Below are 21394 nucleotides of genomic sequence, written 5' to 3' on the forward strand. Positions count from 1 at the left end.
GTTATCTACAGTGCATTTTCCTGCTATTAAAAAGTTTTATTTCAAAAACCTAATGTGCTATTCTTACTGACTTACACCCTCCCGTGCCGTTTGGCGCATTTGCTGTTAAGCTGTTTCCATAAAATTGTAGATTCCCCGCCATTACTAGCAAGGGGGTCTGGGGGATCGCTAGGAGCTCCCCCAGCGCGGGGCGAAGCCCCGCCGCCAAGCACTATTTCTGGTATTGAAAGCCAACAAAATGCATATTCTGAGGTATCTACACTGCATTTTCCTGCTATTAAAAAGTTTTATTTCAAAAACCTAATGTGCTATTCTTACTGACTTAGATCCTCCCGCGCCGTTCGGAGCATTTGACGTCAAGCTGTTTCCATAAAAATCTGTCACTGGTAATTTCTGAAGCCTCATCCCACCCGCCATGAGGACCTCCATGAATGAGTGGCGTCAGACCCTTCATTCTTTCTACTCTAAAATAGGTACTTTCTGGAGTTAGTGAAAAAATTGTAAACTCCCCGTGCTTGCTAGCAAGGGGGTCTGGGGGAGCGCCGGGAGCTCCCCGAGCGCGGGGCATAGCCCCGCCGCCAATCACTATTGCCTGTATTGAAAGCTAACAAAATGCATATTCTGAGCTATCTACAGTGTATTATCCAGCTATTTCAAAAACTTAATCTACTATTCTTACTGACTTAGACCCTCCCGCGCCTTTTGGCGTATTTGGCGGCAAGATGTTTCCACAAAAATCTGTCACTGGCAATGTCTGAAGCCTCTTCCCACCTGCTCTGAAGACCTCCATGAAAGTGTGGCGCTAAATTGTACTAGGATATCATTGCAACTCTTCTTATGCGCAATTCATTTTGTCAGAGAACATATCCAGCAAACCTCATGCGTCGCTCTCGCACAATCTTACTAAGGGGTCGACTCCCAGTTCGGCATAGGATTTCCTTGATTGAGACTCGATCTCTATAACTGACTCCTAAAATCTGTCTTAGCCATCTTTGTTGAGCCATATTTAGTGTTTTTCAATTTCGGCAGATGACTATTCACTGCAGTTTATTAATGGAGCCCAGCCACTGGTAAAAATGTGTGACTGCAGTTTGCTTTAGATTTTATATCGAAAAGAGAAATTTTATTGTCCAAATCCTCTGTTGGGGGTTTTCCACCTCAAAATGCTCTTTAGGGGGATCTTAAACTCAAAACCATCTGGAGGGGTTTTAAACTTTAAAAAAAAAGCCATCTGTAGAAGAGGGGTTTAAACTCAAAACCCCCGATTGGATTGGCTACGCTCAAATAATTTTAGTGTGTAATTTGCTTTGTTTTATATTGAAGAGGTATTTTTAGCATCAAACCCTCTGAATGGGGGTTTAAACTCAAAACCCCTTTTGGCAACGCTCATAACATTTTGAGTGCGTAATTTGCTTTTTTTTTCTTACACTGAAGATGTATTTTTTATCCTCAAACTCGAACCCCTCTGGTAGGGGTTTTAGACTTGAACCCCCCCTGGTAGGGGTTTTTAAACTCGAACCCCCCTGGTAGGGGGTTTTAAACTCAAAAACCCCTGGTAGGGGGTTTTAAACTCAAAACCCCTTTGGTTATGCTGGGGCGAGTGATGGTTTAGTATTAAAATCTCAACTTAAAAAAACAACAAAATCAAAGCAAAAAATAAGTCACTAAATTCCGATTCCCCCCTCTGGGGGGGGGATTTCATTTAGGGGGGGGGGGTTTGAACCCCAACCCCCCCCTGGCTACGCCCATGATAATAATAATAATAAAGACAAGAAGAAAACAAAAGTAATAATGTAAATAATCGAAATGGCCAGGTTTTATAAAGATTTTTTTCCACTTAATTTTCTTTTACCATTAATAGAAGTAGAAAAACTCTTTAAAATGGCAGATTTGACCATTCGCAAGGAAATGAAATAATGCAGTTTATTAACTATGCTTTATCATACATAAAAGTAACAATACAGTACATGCATTGTGTCTGACTGAACATAAGTAAAAAAAGTTCCCCTTTCAGACCAAATGGCTAACAAGGGTATAGTGTATGGTTTAATTTTCTTTTCTAATATAAGTAGAAAAACCGCCTTTACTTTTCCCCAACTAATGTCAGGTACCCATTAGAGCTGGGTGGACAAAGAGGCGCCCAAAGATATCAAAATAAAAAAAACAAAAAAAAACAATCTTCATCAGGATTCGAACCCGGGACCCCAGGTTTCGAAGCCAAGAGCTTTATTGCTAAGCCACGGCGCTTCCCCTGACTGAACATAAAAACAAAAATGAATGATGCACTTCATGGATTGTTTCTGACTGTACATAAAAAAAGGAATAATACTTGGTGACATTGCACATTGAAGGCTTACATTACAAAATTTAAAAATTACAATTAAATTAATTCTTTATAAGAACTTCGGACTCATTCTGGACCTTAGTTTAAAGGCCTCTTAGCTTTGTGTTAGTAGTCTGTCAATCAAATTACGCGTGTGATAAGGATTAAAAGTGGCCTACATACATGGGGTTAGATAACTTATTGAGTTAAACGATGACCTAATTTGGTTCTGACTAAGTTAATTACCCTGATAAGCCATTGTGACAGTTCATCATAAAATGTTTGGAAACAGCCCAGGAACAAAAGTATCTATTGTTGCCTAAAAGTAAAGTACCCCTTTCAGACCTTGCAGGGAAGATGATGTTACTGTTGCTTGTTAACGAGGGTGTCATGAGGTCTGCCATAACGACCAGCCACTTTAATTTCCCCTACTAATGTCAGGGTGGACTCAAGGCCACCCCTTAAAATCCCGAGATTAAAAATCTCAGTTTTCAGCGAGATTCGAATCCGGGATCTCTCTTTTTTTTTTTAAAGAGAATCGCTTTATCACTAAGCCATAATGAATTTGGTTATATAAAACATTTGAATGCGATTGATAGCTTGCAATTATCGGGAAACAAGTGCTTAAACTAAACCAAATTAAAATAACAACAACGACGAAAAGAGAATGCTTTAGAAAAAAAGCACGTTATACATGTAAAGATGTATGTGTGTATGTGAGTATTATATGCAGCTGCAGGTGTGCCCAAATAGATAGATAAGCCAATCCAATATTTACAAGTTTAACTTATATCTTTAGTATTTCCCTTTGGCAGAAAAATTCCTCTTCTCTCGTCAAATTTCCTGGCCATTGGACCAACCACGAGTAAAGCAGTTGCCACGAAGGCTGCTGTTCCTAAATAATGAAACGTCCACGTATAGGATTGTGACAAATCTTTCAGAACTCCTATGGACACAAACAAGGAAAATATTTTTAAAAACTTTAAAAAACCCAAAGCTTATCTAAGAGGAAGAACCGCAAAAATTATTGCCATATCTCTAAATAATTCAACGTATAACTCCCTTTTCCTATAATAGGGCCTATGTGTGCTTTATTAATTACCACTCATCCATTAATGAACTGGTATTTTTTTTTTTATTAATTCATAATTAGTCATGGAAACATGAGTAATTGTGCGAAATTTCAACTTGATCAGAGAATGAGAAAAAAACTCGTGCATATTTTGGACAGACAGACATAAGCTTTATAAAAACTTTAATTGAATAAAACTACTTTTAAAATGGAAAAAAATCACTACAAACTATTGTTTTGAGAAATACAGGGGACTAAGTCAACTAGTAGTAAAGTAATAAAAACACCTTTTCAGACTTTGCAATCTATGGTGCAGATAATGTAAAGGTCATCTGTTTATGTTGTCAATGGTTAACGAGGGTGTCATGGGGCCAGCACAACGATCAACCGCATTTACTTTTCCCCAACTAATGTCAGGTACCCATCAGAGCTTTAAAGATCCTGAAATTGAAAATCCCAGTCTTCAAAAGGATTCGAACTCGGGACTCCTCGGTCTGAAAGTCAAGCCTTTACCACTCAGCCAATGCGCCTCCTTAATTCAACTAGAGTAGGATACATTTTAAATTGTGTCTAGACAATTAATTTTTTTTTTTTTAAATTAGGACAAAGAACAAAAAAACAAACAATTATATCAGAGCAAACTTACTGGCATTACAGTGTTTTTTGATGAAATGTCAGTAACTCATTACGGGTATTAGGTATTGTACATGTACATGTAATTCTATGACAAGGTGTCTTATCGAAGTAGATAATCATTCCCTAAAACGTATATGTGAAACCATGAACAAAAATTTCTTTAAAAAAAAAACACACCTCACAGGACACTCCTCACAGGACAACCCGAAAACTCCCTCAAAATCAACTTTAACCCCGGAAATGCAAAAGAGAAAGTCTTTGTAATAACTTGTCATTTTTAAGCTATGCATAAATTAACATACGTTTAAGCAGGAAGATGAGAAGGACTGAATTCAAATCGTATGCCAAATAACAGAGATAAAGCCAAACATCGTCGTACTTCGAAAATACATACCTAACGGAGGACACGACACAACCAGGAGGATCTTCCTTCCCTTTGCTGGCAATAACCTACCCAGAACCAAAAATGTGCTTTTGTAGGCTACTAATTGTAGTTTTGTTTCTAAAAATAATCAGTATTATGCTTACCACAGAATGGATATGAGATGGCGGGTCCTAAACCGGTAATACCGTAGTAAATGCCTATTCCTGGACCTAACCCTACCCAGAACCAAAAATATTCTTTTGTACTGATTGCAGTTTTGTTTCTAAAAAAAAGTCAGTATTAGGCTATACTTACCACAGAATGGATATGAGATGGCGGGTCCTAAACCTGTAATACCGTAGTAAATGCCCATAGCTCTGGGGAAGTTTTCAGCCCCTAAAAGTTCTATAGCGATAAGCGGCTGCATGACAAAGTAAGTTCCCATAAACAGGCCATAAACAATTGACATTGACAACATAGAGCTGTGAAAAAAAAAGAAAGAAAGCAACGTTCAGTATCATCGAAGTTAACTTTATTATGTCGCAGGCTTACAGCTAACACTGCTGAAGACCCACCTGTATGAGACGAAAAAAGGGGTTAAATTACTCATGAGCCCCACAACCAGCATGGGCACTACGCACATCCTTGTAGGGCGCAGCAAGCGGAAGTTCACGATTGCCCCAGGAATCAGGTGAGCTGGGATGTCCAGTATGTTGAGAAGGGACACGAGGAAAGCCCCATCGTCTTTTGTTAACCCCTTCTCTTCTGCCAGAGCAGGGAGGAACGTCTGCGGCACGGCTGACCCAATGGAGGCGCTCATATAGAATCCGCAAAGAATCCAGAAAGTCGCTGACCGAAATAATCTGTTACTGTGGAAACACGAAGAACATGTGTTTGAAATACTGTGACCTTCTTCTGATAGGTTCGTTGAATTTTTAATATTGTTGTCTTTTAGTGCACATGAATCATTATCTGGACTGATATTTGTCTGCATTGTAATTGCAGTTTCTGGTGCAATGATTTTCTGAACTACGGTGTCCTCATTATTTAAATTGTCATCCATACTTTGATCTATTGGATCCATTTGGAGCAATGAATCCATGAAATCATTCTTTCTTTTTTTGTAATTTTCAATGGGTACAAGTAAAATGCTGAAGATAAAGGCGTGCAAAAGGACCCCGGCTATTAGGATAACGCCGCCTTCGAATGCGTAGTCATCTAGGAGGCGTCTAAACAGCAAAGGAAAAACCACACCTCCAAGACTTGCACCACACGTGCTAATGCTTGTGGCCAGGGCTCTTCGTTTGTCGAAATATTGAGTAAGAGCTACAAAAGGTGTGCCGAACAGTAGCCCTATAGATATACCTGAACAAACGAGAAAAGAATAGTTCAATCATGTTGTAGGAACGTATCATTTTAATTTTATGAAGAAATAATTTTAAAACAGTTTTCAATTATATGTCATGACATCTGATACTGAGGAAGACATAGTATTACTAATGTTGATAATAATTATTTACTACCCCCACCCTGCCCAATGTTACGGAGTGTGTGTGTGTGTGCGTGTGTGTGTTTGTGTTTCTCATGCAACCATGATTGACCCTTAAAACGCGTGTGGTAGTTTAGCCTATAAACAGCTCAGCACTTTAAGGGTTAAGGTTGGGCGGATGGTTTGGTTGTGTAGGGTGAAAAAGTTCTGATAAAATCATGAAAAGTTCTGTCAAAAGGGAGTGAATAAATAGGGTGTGGTCGAAGAGAGAGAGAGAACGACAAGTGACAGAAAGACGTGTATTTTTAGTGAACTAGATCTTGTTCACAGTATCATTCTTTCATTTATGTCTCTACATATATCTACATGGAAGATGAAATCCGTGTGTATTTGTTATTAAAAAAACAAACTTTATTCAGTTTTGGTAATTTACAAAGAAGCTTGTTCAAGTTTATTTCATTGGTAATGAAATACTCAAACAATGGTATAGATCATATCTCCACACTATACTGCTATAGGCGCGAGCATTGCTTATTTTTTACTTACACCGGTATAGTACCATCGGCAATGTATGGCCGCAAACCAATGACCGAAAATCCACACTCAGGAATAATGACTCAGTAATCATGCGAGCCGAGTGTGCATGAACGAAGATCCTTAACCTCAGTCAAGAAGATGAGATGGTTTTCAATATAAATGATTATAAATTTAAAACAAAGCAAAGTAACACGTAACAGGACCATATTTACCAAAACAAGCTCCTTGGGTCAGGCAGAGAAGGTCCAGTCTGGAAAACCAGGCATTTCCAGCCACACCAATGACCATAAATACGGAACCAAGTAGACAACAGATTCTCGGAGAAGTTCGCTTCAGGACAAACACCAACACCATAGGAGCTGGCAATTAATTCAAATAAAAGATATAACCTTAGTGTTTTTCTCTTAATATTCACAATGCATTTTTTTTCAGTTAAAAATTGGGGACTGTTTAATTTAAAAAAATGAAAATTTATTAATTAGAAATATAAATAAAGGAATGTAAACAAAAAAGTCCATCAATTAAAAAGAATCTTCGCATCACAACTTTGATTGGTTAATAGATTTAAGTCTGATTGATCTCCATTCCTGCATATAAAAAGTGTTCTTTAAAACATCAACGAAACAAAAGAGAAATTTCACACAAACACACGCAAACAACCACTACCAACAACAACAAAATAATTCATCATTATTTGAACACAAAATAAAAGGGATAGAACTGTCTGGCTTAAAACTCCTTGGGCTAAGACATTTCCTAAACGGATTTATTCGCTTTCGTGGCTTTACGTGGAACTTAACGTAAGGTATAAAGAAACAGACTTGAGCGTTTTAGTTTAGAATTGTCACTACTTATTACAAAGCTTATATCAAATCACTCTGTCTGTCTATTTGTCTGTCTGGCCAAAAGTTTGTACATGTTATTTATCCGACACCCGATCTCGGATCAAGCGGAAATTTCGCACAATTATTTCTTTTACCTCACAACGCAAGAATCAATTTAAAAGTTAACCAATTAGTTAATTAATAATAATAATAATATTGGTAATAAATTATTTTGTTTGGTATCACAATCAAGGGAAAGAAATAGTACTTGAATAATAAATGAAGCACATTGAAAATACAGACGGTAAGTAAATGCAAACAAAAAACCTACTATCTATCTATCTCTGTTTGTCTGTCTGTCTATCAATCTATCTAAACATACACAATACGACCTATTAACCTGCTGATTTCCCCTCGCTTGGTTAGCCGCGATGTGCGTTCGAGAGTGGTAGAGACATATTTTTACCTATTATTAAATATCATTTGGTTCACTTGAAACTCTTTATTTAAAAGTATACGAAGATTTACATACAAGCAATACTCCCTGTCAGTTCCATGGCCGCTACTATGACATAAACCTCAGCAGACGTGGAGTTAAATCTCGATTGAAGCTCCACAAACAACACTCCCAAGGACCTGATGTAGCCAATCAGAAGAAACTGAATTCCGAAAGCGGCTGTCAGAATATACGCATAGCATTTCAGACTATTTGAAAAAAAAATTTGCAATTTTGCTATTTACAAAAATAAAATATTTTTAATGATCAGTACCGCTATATATATATATATATATATATATATATATGTCACAACGTGTTTTGTGGTGCCGGGGATTTCACTTGAATTAAAATAGTTGAATAAATGACGATCTAGGATTCACAATAAAAGATTCTTTGTTAAAACACAACTCTGGAACTTTATTTAAATATAAAACGTAAGTACAGCTTATGTACAAGTTACAGATCAACAAGCACAAGTAATATTACAAAGGCTTTAAATCAGAGCTCTTAGAAAACGTGACTGTCTACTAGGAAATTCTTTCATCGACTGGCGTTCTTTCTACTCTCGTCAATTCTCTGGCGCTAAAATGTCTTTATTTATTTTCAAATCAACCAATAGATTTGCAACATCGTAATTACGTCTCGGGTAAAACCTGAGGCGCTGTCAAGGATCTAGATTTGTGGGGTAATTCCTGAGGCTCAGTCAAGGGTTTATATTTCTATTTACACATAAGCTTTTAAATGTGAAATATACAAATAAATCTATAATGGCATCTGTGACATATTACCCCCCCCTCCATTTAGCATTTGTATGGTAATAGAAATGCTCATGTGTATTAAAATATTTAAATATACATAAGATACCATACATGAAATTATAGAAAAATGGTTGAGGTAATATATGACAATGCTCTGAAAAATAAAGTCAACTTGAAGATGACATTAACAAAAAATGTAAATGCAGTGTCAGGTATATGAGAACAAAATTATTGATGACTTAGAACACCTGTTTCACTATTCAAGTGGTTATGAAAATGAGACAATATCAAAAGTTGTACAAAGCATGATACTTGAATGAATTAAATCTTGAATTGAATGAGTTACTTCTCTTCATGGTGCTTCATGATAAAATTAAAATATGACAATACAAAACTGATATACTACATCTGTGGAAGAAGAATATATACACAATTATGTAAAGAATTAAATACATCTGGAAAGTGTGTCGGCGAAAACATTCTCACGTCCAGGAATTGTCTTGACCTCAAATTGGTAGTCTGTGAGTTGTAGACTCCAACGAGTTAAACGACTGTTCGCTAACTTCTTTGAGTTCAGAAATGCTAGTGGTGCATGATCAGTTAGGAGTGTGAAATGAGCACCTAGTAGATATCTGGAGAACTTGGCTATGGCCCATACAATGGCTAGACATTCACGTTCGATGGTTGAGTATCTGGTTTCAGCTGGTGACAACTTCCTGCTGATGAAAAATACTGGGTGCAAAGTCTCTTGGCATTTCTGTGAAGTGTCTTGGTATTTCTGCATTAGGCATGCACCTATAGCTGAAGATGAAGCATCTGTGGCGAGGTAAAATTGCTTCTCTGGATTCGGAAGTTTGAGAATAGTGTCTCTTGAGAATTCAGCTTTAATGTTCTCAATAGTGGTATGTAACTTTGTAGACCATGGAATCTTCGTTGGCTGTCCTTTCTTAGTGAGTTCAATCAATGGAGCTATGAGTGCTGTGTAACCTGGTATGAAATGTCTGTAGAAATTATACAGACCCAAAATACTTCTCACTTGCTTTTTACTGGTGGGGACTTTAATGTCTAGTATGCGTTGAATAATGTTCTCTTGTGGTCTCAGCGAATTGTAGCTGACTCTATAACCCAGGAAGGATATTTCTGACATGGCTAGTTCTACCTTACTAGGCTTTATGGTAAAACCATGTTGTTTCAGTATGCTGAAAACTTCTTGTAGTCCTTTGATATGTTCGTTCCATGTCTTATGGAATATGCAAATGTCATCTATATATGACACTGTGTCAGAGCGATTGCCTAGTATGCTGTGAATGGCTCTATTAAAGGTGCTGCTGGCGTTGACTAGACCAAATGGCATGAAGTTGAAATGGAATAGCCCATAAGCTGTGGTGAATGCCGTAAACTGTTTGCATTCTTGTCTGACTGGTATTTGATAATAACCTCTGGACAGGTCTATTTTGGTGAAGAACTTTGCCTCTGAAAATTTGGTCATAAGATCTTCAGGATTTGGCATAGGATATGAGTCGAGTTGGGTTATTTTATTCAACTGTCTGAAGTCGACACACATTCTTGGAGTTGTCGTTTGCTTCCGTTTGACAAGAACTATTGGTGCGGCATATGGAGAGTTGGAATGTTCAATGATTCCTTGCTCTAACAGTTGGTTAATTTCTTGTTTAAGAGAGTCTCTGTGGTGTACTGGTAATGGATAAGCTCTTGCTTTTGTAGGCTTGGAATCAGTAAGTATTATATTGTGTTCCGTAATTGACGTTTTGCCTGGAACATCTGTAAATATGTCTGAATTTTCTTTGAGAATGGTAGTCAGTTCTTTCTGCTTTTGCGGTGTCATTGAATTGAGTTTGATGTCTTGCCAAAATTCAGTTTGTTTGGTAGTTGTTTGTGGCATATTGATGTCGTCAAATTCAGACGTGTCATTTTCATCTTCTTCTGGTATGACTGCAAGACATGATATGGCTCTTTCATTTTGTTCTGGGCTTGTGGTACCTTCTGTTATTGTGTTATATTTTTGTAACATGTTGACGTGATAGATTTTCTTTTTGTTATGTATGTCTATCTCATAGTCAACATCTGTTATCTTTCTGAGTATGGAGAATGGACCTTGCCATTTGATGAATAGTCTGTTGCTTTTGTCTGGTAGTAACAGACATACCTGATCTCCTGGTTCAAATTGTTTCAGTGTTCTGTTTCTATTGACTCTCATTCTGGTATTGGAGTTTGCTATGGCTGTGGCTTCATTTGCTTTTTCACATGCAGATATGACTATGTTTCTGGTATCTTGCACATGTTGAAACGCTGTCTTGGTTTCTGATGAGATTGAGTTTTGGCGAATAATAGCTTCTTTGAGGATTGCCATCGGTCCTCGTGGGTTGGCGCCATAAACCATCTCGAAAGGTGAGAATCCTGTGGTTTCTTGAGGACTTTCTCTGTATGCAAACAGAGCTGCTGGTAGCAATAAGTCCCAATTCTGCGGATTGTCGTGTGCTATTTTAGAAATGCACCTCTTCAAAGTACCGTTGAATCGTTCGCAAAGCCCGTTGCTTTGGGGATGGTAGGGCGTTGTGAACTTCATCTTGATGTGGTACATGTTCATGAAGTCTTTGGTAATGTCAGCTGTAAACTGTGTGCCTCTGTCAGAGAGGATAACTTCTGGGAAACCAATTCTGGAAAATATCTCTGACAAAGCTCTGGTGATGTCAAGCGCTGTAATGTTGACTAGAGGTACTTCTTCTGTCCATCTTGTACATGTGTCAATCAATGTCAGGACATATCGATGGTTTCTTGCTGAAGCTACTGGCATAGGACCAATCAAATCAACTGAGACTTTTTGGAATGGCTTGTCTGTCAATTCTATATCTTGAATTGGTGCCTGTGATTTGTTGTTCTTAGGTCCTTTGACTTGGCAAATATGACATGACTTCACGTATTTCTTGACGTCTTTAATGATACTTGGCCAATAAAATTCTATGAGGATTCTGGCTTTAGTTTTGACTACACCCATATGGCTGGCGTGTGGAATGTTATGTCCTGTTGCCAGTATTTCTTTCCTGTATTTCTGTGGCACTATTATTTGCTGAATGGTATTGTCTTTATGCATGGCATTCTTCACCAGGAGGCCAACTTGAAAATATGGTTTATTTGGTAGATTCAGCTGCTTGTTTGCTTGAGCCTTCTGATAAAGTATTTGCAATGTTGGATCTCGTTTCTGTTCTTCTTTGAAGTCATCATGTGTGAAATATGACTTGTCTTGATGGACTTCAGTTTGACCAGTTAGAGTTCTTGTATCATTGTTAGAGACTCTGGGCATGTAGTCTTGTTCTTCAAAGTTCAACAATGGACATTCTGGACATTCGGGAATTGGAGGTGGACTTATGACCGGTAGGGATGGGCTTGATGTAACTGGGGGTGTCCATGTTGAATGTTCTTGATTGTTGCTGGCTACTGGACTAGTAACTGGTTCTGTTGCATTCTGCATAACTTGAGTAACTGAGGTAGCCATGTGATTATTTTGGCTAACTCGTTCAGGTGCCAAATGTTCTTGTTGTCTGGACATGGATCTTGTCATTACTGCCAAACATTTTTGACCTTGCTCTATGGCATTTGTCCATTCAGTAAGTTCTTGAGGAGTGCATTCTTTAACTCCCTCTATGTTTCCAATGATTAGGTTCACTGGTAGATTGGGTGTTACTAATGCTTTTGTTTGACCACTGAAGAATGGTGTAGTAACATAAATGATGGCTTCATGTAACTTGCTGACAGTTCCGTTGAAGGCAGTGGCTTGGACGTGTTTGCCTGTGAAACGGTTTGCGTGTACGAAGCGTTCATGTACTAATGTGGACGTGCTTCCGGTGTCACGAAGAACTTCCACCTTCCTACAAAGCCTGGATAAAATTTGAGACCATTGGACTTTGCAATGACTGTCATAGTTGAATGCTCATTGTAATAGCTTCTGTTATATGAGCTTCTGTTTGGCATATATTGCCTGTGAAACGGTTTGCGTGTACGAAGCGTTCATGTACTAATGTGGACGTGCTTTCGGTGTCACGAAGAACTTCCACCTTCCTACAAAGCCTGGATAAAATTTGAGACCATTGGACTTTGCAATGACTGTCATAGTTGAATGCTCATTGTAATAGCTTCTGTTATATGAACTTCTGTTTGGCATATATTGTGGTCTGGAGTACTGTGAATGACTTCTGTAGCGAGGTTTGTTATCTGGTTTATTATTTCTATGTGCTTTGTTGAGATTGTATTGCTCTCTATTGCTGTATCTTTGAGTTGGTAATGTGGGTCTATCAAAATTTTGATTTTTGAAGACTGCCTGTTTTTTCCAACATTCATGAGTTTGGTGACCCTTTTTGTGGCAATATGAACATTCTGTGGTTCTGCTGCGGCATTGAGACGTGAAATGCCCTAGTTTATGACATTTGTTGCATTTGATTTTGTCATTTGACTTATATCTTGCATTTTTGTCTTGAGCAAAGCAGACAAAATTTTCTTTAACAGATGGTTTGACTGACTTGTTTGGATAGGCTGCTTTATATTGTCTGATGATCTTGGTTAATGTCTGGATATCAGTAGGATTTCTCTCTATAATGTAGGATTGAATATCTTCTGAGTGAGCATGGGTGATGTTGTCGATAATAATATGTTGACGAAGAGCTTGGTAATTTTCTTCTATTTTGGCCATGGATACCCATCTATCAAACCACATTGACATATTAGCTACAAAAATGTGAGGATCATCATTTTGCTGTGGCCTTTCATTATAGAATTTCTTTCTGTAGTTGGCGCAGTAGAGCTTCCTTGATATCAGAGTAAGTGCTGCGTTCATTGATGGACAGTTGTGAGCAAATGTTGACAGCTTTGCCAGTCAAGAGGGTGAGGAGTGAGCTCGACCAATGTGCTTCAGGTAGACCGGATGTTGTAGCTATTTCTTCAAATCTTATGAGATACGAGTCCATATTGTCAATGTTTTCGTTGAAAGCCGATATTTTGTTCATTAATCTGTATTTGTCAAAATTATTTGAGTGACCTTGAGTTGGAATGCTTTCTTTATTTTCTTTATTTTGTTTTTCGAATTCCATTTTTTCTTTTTCATGTTGCCTTTGTTTTTCAGCTTCTTGCCTTTGTTTTTCAGATTCTTGCTCTTGATATTCTTTCTCTTCTTGGCGTTCTGCTCACAGGTCTGGCTTAGGAATTTGCTTCTCTTTTGCTAATTCCATCAATTCCAGGAGTCGTTGTGTTCTAGAACCGGAAGCCATATTTAATTTTTTTTTGTTAGTTTCTTGTATTGGAGCAAAATGTACAATATCTGGATTTTGGCTTTATCTCAGATATAATAATAATATAGTGACAAAGTTCTTGAAGCCTCAATTTGCTAATAATGCTTGACAGTAAAATTGTATTTCACTGGAGTCGTAAGCTTCGATATATAGATCTATTGAGCCGAGTACTTTTTTACTGGTTTAACATTTGGTTAAATCTGTCTTCTGTTTACTTTGTGCCAGACAAATGATTATTTACTTGTCTTCTTTATAATGACTATAATGCCAGTTATTTGCTTTACTGGTCTTTTTTATAATGCCAGTTATTATATTGGTCTTATTCCTTTTGCCAATTACATATAATAATAGATTTCGTGAGTTAGACGTAACTCTAACGAAAATCTTTATAAAAGAAATATCGATAACTAACTGACCTGTTAAACACAGAAATTTTGTCCTCCGTTAAATAAGAATGAAGTTCCTTTGAAGAGTTGAGAAATTGGTCCTAGATCTTGAATAAATTTCGTTAGAAGTTGTCCATAAACTTTTATTAGTCGGAGTGCCAGATGTCACAACGTGTGTTGTGGTGCCGGGGATTTCACTTGAATTAAAATAGTTGAATAAATGACGATCTAGGATTCACAATAAAAGATTCTTTGTTAAAACACAACTCTGGAACTTTATTTAAATATAAAACGTAAGTACAGCTTATGTACAAGTTACAGATCAACAAGCACAAGTAATATTACAAAGGCTTTAAATCAGAGCTCTTAGAAAACGCGACTGTCTACTAGGACATTCTTTCATTGACTGGCGTTCTTTCTCTCTCGTCAATTCTCTGGCGCTAACTCTTTTAAAAAAATGTCTTTATTTATTTTCAAATCAACCAATAGATTTGCAACATCGTAATTACGTCTCGGGTAAAACCTGAGGCGCTGTCAAGGATCTAGATTTGTGGGGTAATTCCTGAGGCTCAGTCAAGGGTTTATATTTCTATTTACACACAAGCTTTTAAATGTGAAATATACAAATAAATCTATAATGGCATCTGTGACAATATATATATATATATATATATATATATATATATATATATATATATATATATATATATATATATATATATATATATATATATATATATATATATACACGTATATTTGTGTATATTTATAGGCCTATATATTGTTTAAAACTATTTTATTTTTCAACACATATACACATAATATCTATGGTAGTTTCAACTTTAAAAAAATACTTTCTTCTTAATTTACGAAAACGTTAAGAAGTTTATAAGGATATTTCTATGTCTTAATAAAACCATTTGGTTTTGTTGTTAGTGTTTGATCGGTGAACTAAACATTAAGAAAGAGAGAGAGAGAGAGAGAGAGAAAGAGAGGGAGAGCGAGAAAGAGGGGGAGAGCGAGGGGAGATAGGGGTGAGAGATGGAAGAGAGAATGGGTAAGGAGAGAGAGAGAGAGAGAGAAAGAGAGAGAGACTTATGTCGCCTGTCGTTACTTTCATTCAAACACAGTATGACTAAAATTTGTTTTTTTGAAAGCTTCTATCAACATTTGTCTGCTACACATTTTGAACATACCACTTCTTCCACACCCGTTCTGGAATCAAATTAAAATTTCACACAATTATTTGTTGTAGCTAACAAAACATGAATACAATTTTTTAAACCATTTAGTCAATTAATTATTGGTAATTAAATATTTTATTTGATATCGAAAAAGGGAATTAAATTCTACATTATTAAGGGATATACTTGTAAATGTGGAGTTATTCCACATATGTACGTTTTTTTTAATTTTTAAAAGTATTTTTTTATTTGCCTGTTTCACTAGCAGACTAGTATTTAAATCAGGAGCGGATCAATTTCCCGTAACACAGAGCCAAAAAAGCGAATGAAATCCTTAAAAACAATGCGTGTGTGTTTTATTTTATTATTCTGTACCTGGGACGGCCTGCTATTGTTACTGCTGTTTTAAACTGCTTTTAGCTGTTGAATGTAACTGCTGAAATACATGCTGTTTTAGCTGCTATTACTCTGCTGTAACCTCTTTCGGTAGATCTAGATCTAGTGTTATTATGTTGTGTTGCCTTAGACCACTTAGTGGCTTAGTTATAGTCTGTTTCTGTTCTTAGTGAATATTAATAGTAAGGTACTAAGGCTAAGGTGTTCTTGTTTTAGTTTTAGTTATGGATTGGTTGTAGTAGAATATTGTAGATCCAGACTAGTTATTGTAGTGTTTTTGTGTAGATCTAGGTCTGGTGTAGTAGTTGTACTAGTTGTTGTGATTTAGTTAGATAGTTGGTTTTATCAGTTTGTGTTAGATAGTTGGTTTGGTTAGTTTGTTAGTGTTTGTAGTGGCGTAGATTTAGAGGGTTTTAGTTAGTTGCTGAGTTCAGTTGTAGTGTTTAGTGTATATATTATTTTATTATTGATTTATTTTGTATATGTAAATAAAGTTTCGTTTTGTTTATTTATCCTAAAGCAAAGTTTCGTTATTGCTTCTTCTAAGTTAGTTAGTATAGTTTAGTATGTCTGGTTACTTAGGCGACTCTAGCCCCTTGGTCGTAGACTGGGGTGTAACAGATTGAGCCCACCCAGTAGTGCTAACATCTGCCTACTGTCAAATAATTTAATGTTGAGCAGAAGAGAATAGGTCTCCCACTCACGCCTGCCTGACCTGCTCACACATAGTTGGTACAATTTTCAGACAGGTACTTCATTTTGGATAATGGCAATAAGAAATAATTTCTAAATTAGCTATTTCAAATATTTTTTTTTCAAAAGAGTGTCGTAAGTATCTATGTTTTCCACTTCTATCAATTAGTGATGCCATTCGCCCGTGATGAAAAGAGAACCTCAACAGACCACCGGCTGAAAAACGGTTATGACGGTGCAGAATGTGACAAAATATGTAGGTCACAGATGGAACCGCGTAGCCACGTGAAAGACAGCACTCCCCCTTAATCTTCGGACTCAAGACAAAACTTATTATTATTATAATTCCAACAAGCAAAACATTTTTAAAAAATACTTTTAAATAAAAGCTTATACAAAGTGTAGTTGTATAAATTAGTTTGGATCAGTCATGTAATTAAATTTGTATTAGATCTAGACTAACAATAATAAATCTGTGCGATTAGAAATATTTTTACCAATTATTTTTGTTTAGCGCTTTTTCATGCTTTTAACTTTCTCAATACGCTAGGATCCTATCACTTAAGCCGATCTGAACCAGTTGGGAAAAGGGAGGAGAGGGGAAAGAGAGAAAGGGATATGTGGATGAATTTAACAGTAATCGCTTTTTAAAAACTCCTTTTGCTAGTAAAGTGCTTATGGAAGTAGTAGAATGTATAGTTTTCTATTGCTTGTTTCGAAATTTACCCTACCACTAGCAAGTACAATTTCTTTCCCTTGTTTGAGATAACAAAAAAAACCCCCACCAATATTTAATTAACTAATTGTTTTTTTGTAAATTGATTATTGTTTTTTTAGGTAAAAGAAATAATTGTTCAAAATTTCAGCTCGATCAGAGAATGGGTGTGGGAGAAATAACGTGTACAAACATGTTACCAGACAGACAGAGTGAGTTAATAAAAGCTTTGTAAAAATGCTTAAAAGTACGATAGTAAAGATGAGTCGTTTAAAAGCAAGGCAATTGAAATTTTAAAGAAATAAAGTAGTTTTAATTAACAAACATAAATAATTTTTCACGCATTTTATTTTTGGACTTACCTATCATAACAATCCAGGCGTATCCTTTATCCACTGGATGAAAATTCTTACCTGTGTCATCAATACGCACATCTCTTTTCTCCTTTACAAGATTACTCTCTTTCATTGCTTTATCGGGCAATATCTCCGACACTAGCTTTACAGGATTATCTAATTCATCAGGGTCAGCTTGTAGTTCCACTTCAGAATCATTATCAGAACTGGTTTCATGATCGATCTCAACTCTTCTCAATACTTTCATGTATTCCACTATTGATGCTTGACCCGTCGTTTTTCTAGTTGACATTTTATAAACCAACGAATCCCAGAGCATCACATATTAAATGTTAAGTTGATGTTCAAATATTGCAGTACACTTTATTAGTTGTTAATGACATCCTTTCTTTTTAATTAGAAAAATTTACTACGAAGGCCTACTTGGTTTCTTCTTTTTTTTAAGACCAATAGAAAAACTATTTGGTCTTAAGTTCTTGGTGGACTTCCGGTAGTGACAAATAAATCCGTCCCTTTAGACTAGACATAACTTTTAGAGTTGAGTTTTCCCGTCTTTCTTCTTACCTCGCTTCTAGATGCAATCGAAACAAGGAAACCGTCCATTTTAGACCACGTTGGTCTACAAAAACAATAACAGAGTCTGTATCTTTTAATTTCTTCTTTTTCTTTTTTTTGGATTAATTTAATTGAAATTAATACACAAAGAAAAATGTAGGGAATAAAACTCCCATCTCTTCCAAGTGGAATGAATGCACAGACTGAAAAGTCGAGTTCGATTTGTGATAACGTAATGAAAGAAGTTAAAGAATGTTTTGAGATAGTCGTAGTGTAGAGTACTGATATAGAGAGCATCTGTGTGGTGTGTAGCAGTGTAGAGATAAATATACTACTGTATGCTGAAGTGCTGTACTTCATTGCATAGCCTTAATACATCATTTGCATTGTATGTTCTTTTGTAATTATTTTATAATGTATTAAATGTTTAGGTCTAACATATTATTACATCGTCCTTTTGATAATGTGCATACTTAATTTATCATTGTGTACTTTGTTGTAATGTATAGGTCTAAATTAAGTTAAGCTTTCTCTTGTGAATTAATTTATATTTATAATATCTGTTATTAGGGATTTTTTTGTAAAAGAAAATAGCTGCCGGAACTCAGTGATGGATTGCTTAGCTTTTAACTAGTAATAAATTAATAATAAACGTTAAAATACAAGAAAGTAATCATTTTCCCCCACATTGAAAAAGGTGCCAGTACTTTGTACCGGTGCGTACCGTTACAAAAAAAAAAGCAAGGTCTGTTATAGTGTTTTAGCTAGGTTACCCTTAACTCTTCTTTGACAAAAATCACATGATTCTATACATTTGGCAATATTACTATCATTTTAAGAAAAATACATGTTTTTACCAACTTTGTTAATCTTTTGTTTGTTCTATTAATACCAATAATAGAATATGCATCTTCTGGCCCATCAACTCAAGAAAAATTACGAAACTGGAAATATGTGACGAAATGTTAATTAGTTAATACTTTGGCTTGTTTGTTTAGGTATAGGGGAGATTTTATTAATTTATCCCGCTCACATATAAGATTTTGTACAGGCACACCGCAACTAACAGTAAGAACAGACCAATATTATAAGTTCATAAATAAAAATAATTTAATGAATGAAAGTTTACAAAAGAAAAATGATCAAATAAAATTATAATTAAGAAATGAAATGAAGGTGCTAATATCTAACATAACTGTTTATCATGGATTGCTAATTATTGAGTGATTGGAGGAGAAGAATGTTCCTATGTCTGGCTACTTATTTTTCTTAGCTGCTAGCCCGTGGGTCGTCTTCTGGCGGTCGTAGGACTGGCACTCAGAAGGATGAGTCATCCGGCTCTGTCTTAGGACGTCGGCTCGGGATGTTCTCTATGCTGTAGGCAGGTTGGCTCTAGGGCTCTAGCGTGAGGCCGCTGCCTGTTAAGCAGTAGAGATGGTTGGTGCTGCAGACTAAGTTGTAGTGGGACGATCTCTCAGCTGTGATCTCTAGCTCGTAGAGAGCCGTGCTAACTCAACACCAGTTTATCTTCTGCTGCGAAGGTTGCTCTAATCTGTCGGCATTAGGCAATAGCTATTGGGCAGTGGACAGTTTGGGCCGGGTACTGGGCAGTATAGGGCACTGTGGACACTGGGTAATATGTTAGGGCCAAGGACAGTAGGCAATGCCTTCTTGCTAACAGGTATGTAATTGGGGGGGGGGAGTATCTGGTGTGGTCTGCTCCGGTTACAGCTTTGGGTGGAGATCTGGTGGTTATAGCAGTCGGGTGTAGCAATCGTGTGTAGCAATCGGGGGTAGCAATCGTGTGTAGCAATCGGGCTGGGGATAAGACAGACAAGGCATAGAGTAGGGAGTCCCATATGCCTTGCAATCATTCAGATGCAAGCATTGGTATCAATCCCAATAGGGCATTTAAGACAATTAAGTATAAAATCTTAAAGCATGCATATAACTCAATAACAAAAAGATACCAGTAAGATAACCACAATAAACGTGATATCATACAATGTAGGATGATACTAGTCAAGATTCATCCATTAAATTTGATTACGACGATAAGTAATCAGTTATAGCACAATGGGGAATGAGCATATTATATACTAAAGGATAAGATGAAATAAAATACTAGGGATCGAGATACAGTATAAGGGTTTGATATAATTAATCAAAATTACATTCATTCAAGGAACTATAAGTTCACAAGGGTGTGAGACATGATAATATGTATGAGGGATATATAACAGAAATGTGAAATGATTAATTTCACATGGGCTCTGTAAGTTTAGAGTACTGTGATCTAAGTTCTTAGACAGTACTTAGATTCACTAAAGGGTATTGTTTACATCAATCACTAAAATACAGGAATGGATGAAACACAACAAATTAAATACAATAACTATAGTTTCAAATGTAGACAACCATAGCGGCATTAATAATACTATATGAAGATATAGCATCGACATAAAATAGTACAAGATACATACATAATAAAGTCATAATGTAATGACGGGGAACGTGGTTGTGTATTAATGTGTACTCACACATTCCTATAAGATAAAATGAGTATAGTAAAATGTTTACACTTACCCGTTTGTCCCTAATGAATCCTCACAACTAAACTTCCTAACAGGGGAGACTGAATGAATTCTAACGGGCCTAACTTTGAATGCTTTGGTCTCTCTCTATATATAGTTGGGGCATGTAGCGCTGGTGCAGCGACTATTGAGTGCTGGTCACCTGTACAGCGGTCAAAAATTAAAAGTTAGCTCTAGAGAAGCTAGTTAATGTTTTACGTCGAGGTTCGTCCCATGAGAATCAGTGCGAGGGGAGATAAATTCTAAAAGAAATTAGCTGTGGGTGGACAAGAAAATAATTGTTTTAAGTTAAAAATTAAAGTTTCTCATGGTTTGCTGGGAAAAACTCAAATGAACTTTTGCATGCAAGTTTCGTATCGTCACAAACAGACACAAAGTAGAGCAGTGAGATTCATAATAAACGAATATTCACATTTGACTAGAGTAACACCTTTAGTAAAATCACTAAATTTCATGGGAGTAGCCATGATTTTTTTCGGGGGGGGGGGATTTTTTTCTCCCCCCCCATGCGGAAAAAAATATATGTGTGTGTGTATGTATGTATGTATGTGTGCGTACATAATTAATCTTTATTACATTCTGACCTCCCCGCCCTTGCTGACCCTTGCGGAGCCCGCCGCCAAGCACTTTTTCCGGTATTGAAAGCCAACATAATGCATATTCTGAGGCCTCACTCGAGGCTCTTTCACAACCTTACGAAGGAGTCGACCCCTAGT

At 36.6% G+C, this 21394-nt stretch overlaps 1 protein-coding gene across 1 annotated transcript; it reads right to left on the reverse strand.

Annotated features, from left to right (window-relative positions):
* Positions 1-3096: 3096 nt before the first annotated feature.
* Positions 3097-18334, reverse strand: LOC106056317 (monocarboxylate transporter 5-like). The gene is made up of 6 exons (XM_056015343.1): positions 17536-18334; positions 7778-7921; positions 6634-6780; positions 4971-5760; positions 4711-4877; positions 3097-3269 (listed from the first exon to the last, which is right to left on the reverse strand). Exons 1-6 carry the CDS (start codon positions 17846-17848, stop codon positions 3106-3108), a joined length of 1725 nt encoding a protein of 574 aa, XP_055871318.1. The 5' UTR covers positions 17849-18334; the 3' UTR covers positions 3097-3105.
* Positions 18335-21394: the final 3060 nt, after the last annotated feature.

The sequence above is a fragment of the Biomphalaria glabrata genome, chromosome 17 (assembly GCF_947242115.1).
Source record: "Biomphalaria glabrata chromosome 17, xgBioGlab47.1, whole genome shotgun sequence".
NCBI lineage: Eukaryota > Metazoa > Mollusca > Gastropoda > Planorbidae > Biomphalaria > Biomphalaria glabrata.

Bases quoted from the DNA above. Each gene is read 5' to 3' on its own strand.
- LOC106056317 (XM_056015343.1), bottom strand. From the start codon at position 17,848: ATGCTCTGGGATTCGTTGGTTTATAAAATGTCAACTAGAAAAACGACG. The intron at 6,781-7,777 runs GTATGTAAATCT...ATTAATTGCCAG, and splicing joins ACTGACAGGGAGTATTGCTT to CTCCTATGGTGTTGGTGTTT. The intron at 3,270-4,710 runs GTAAGTATAGCC...TTGTGTCCATAG, and splicing joins CATCTCATATCCATTCTGTG to GAGTTCTGAAAGATTTGTCA.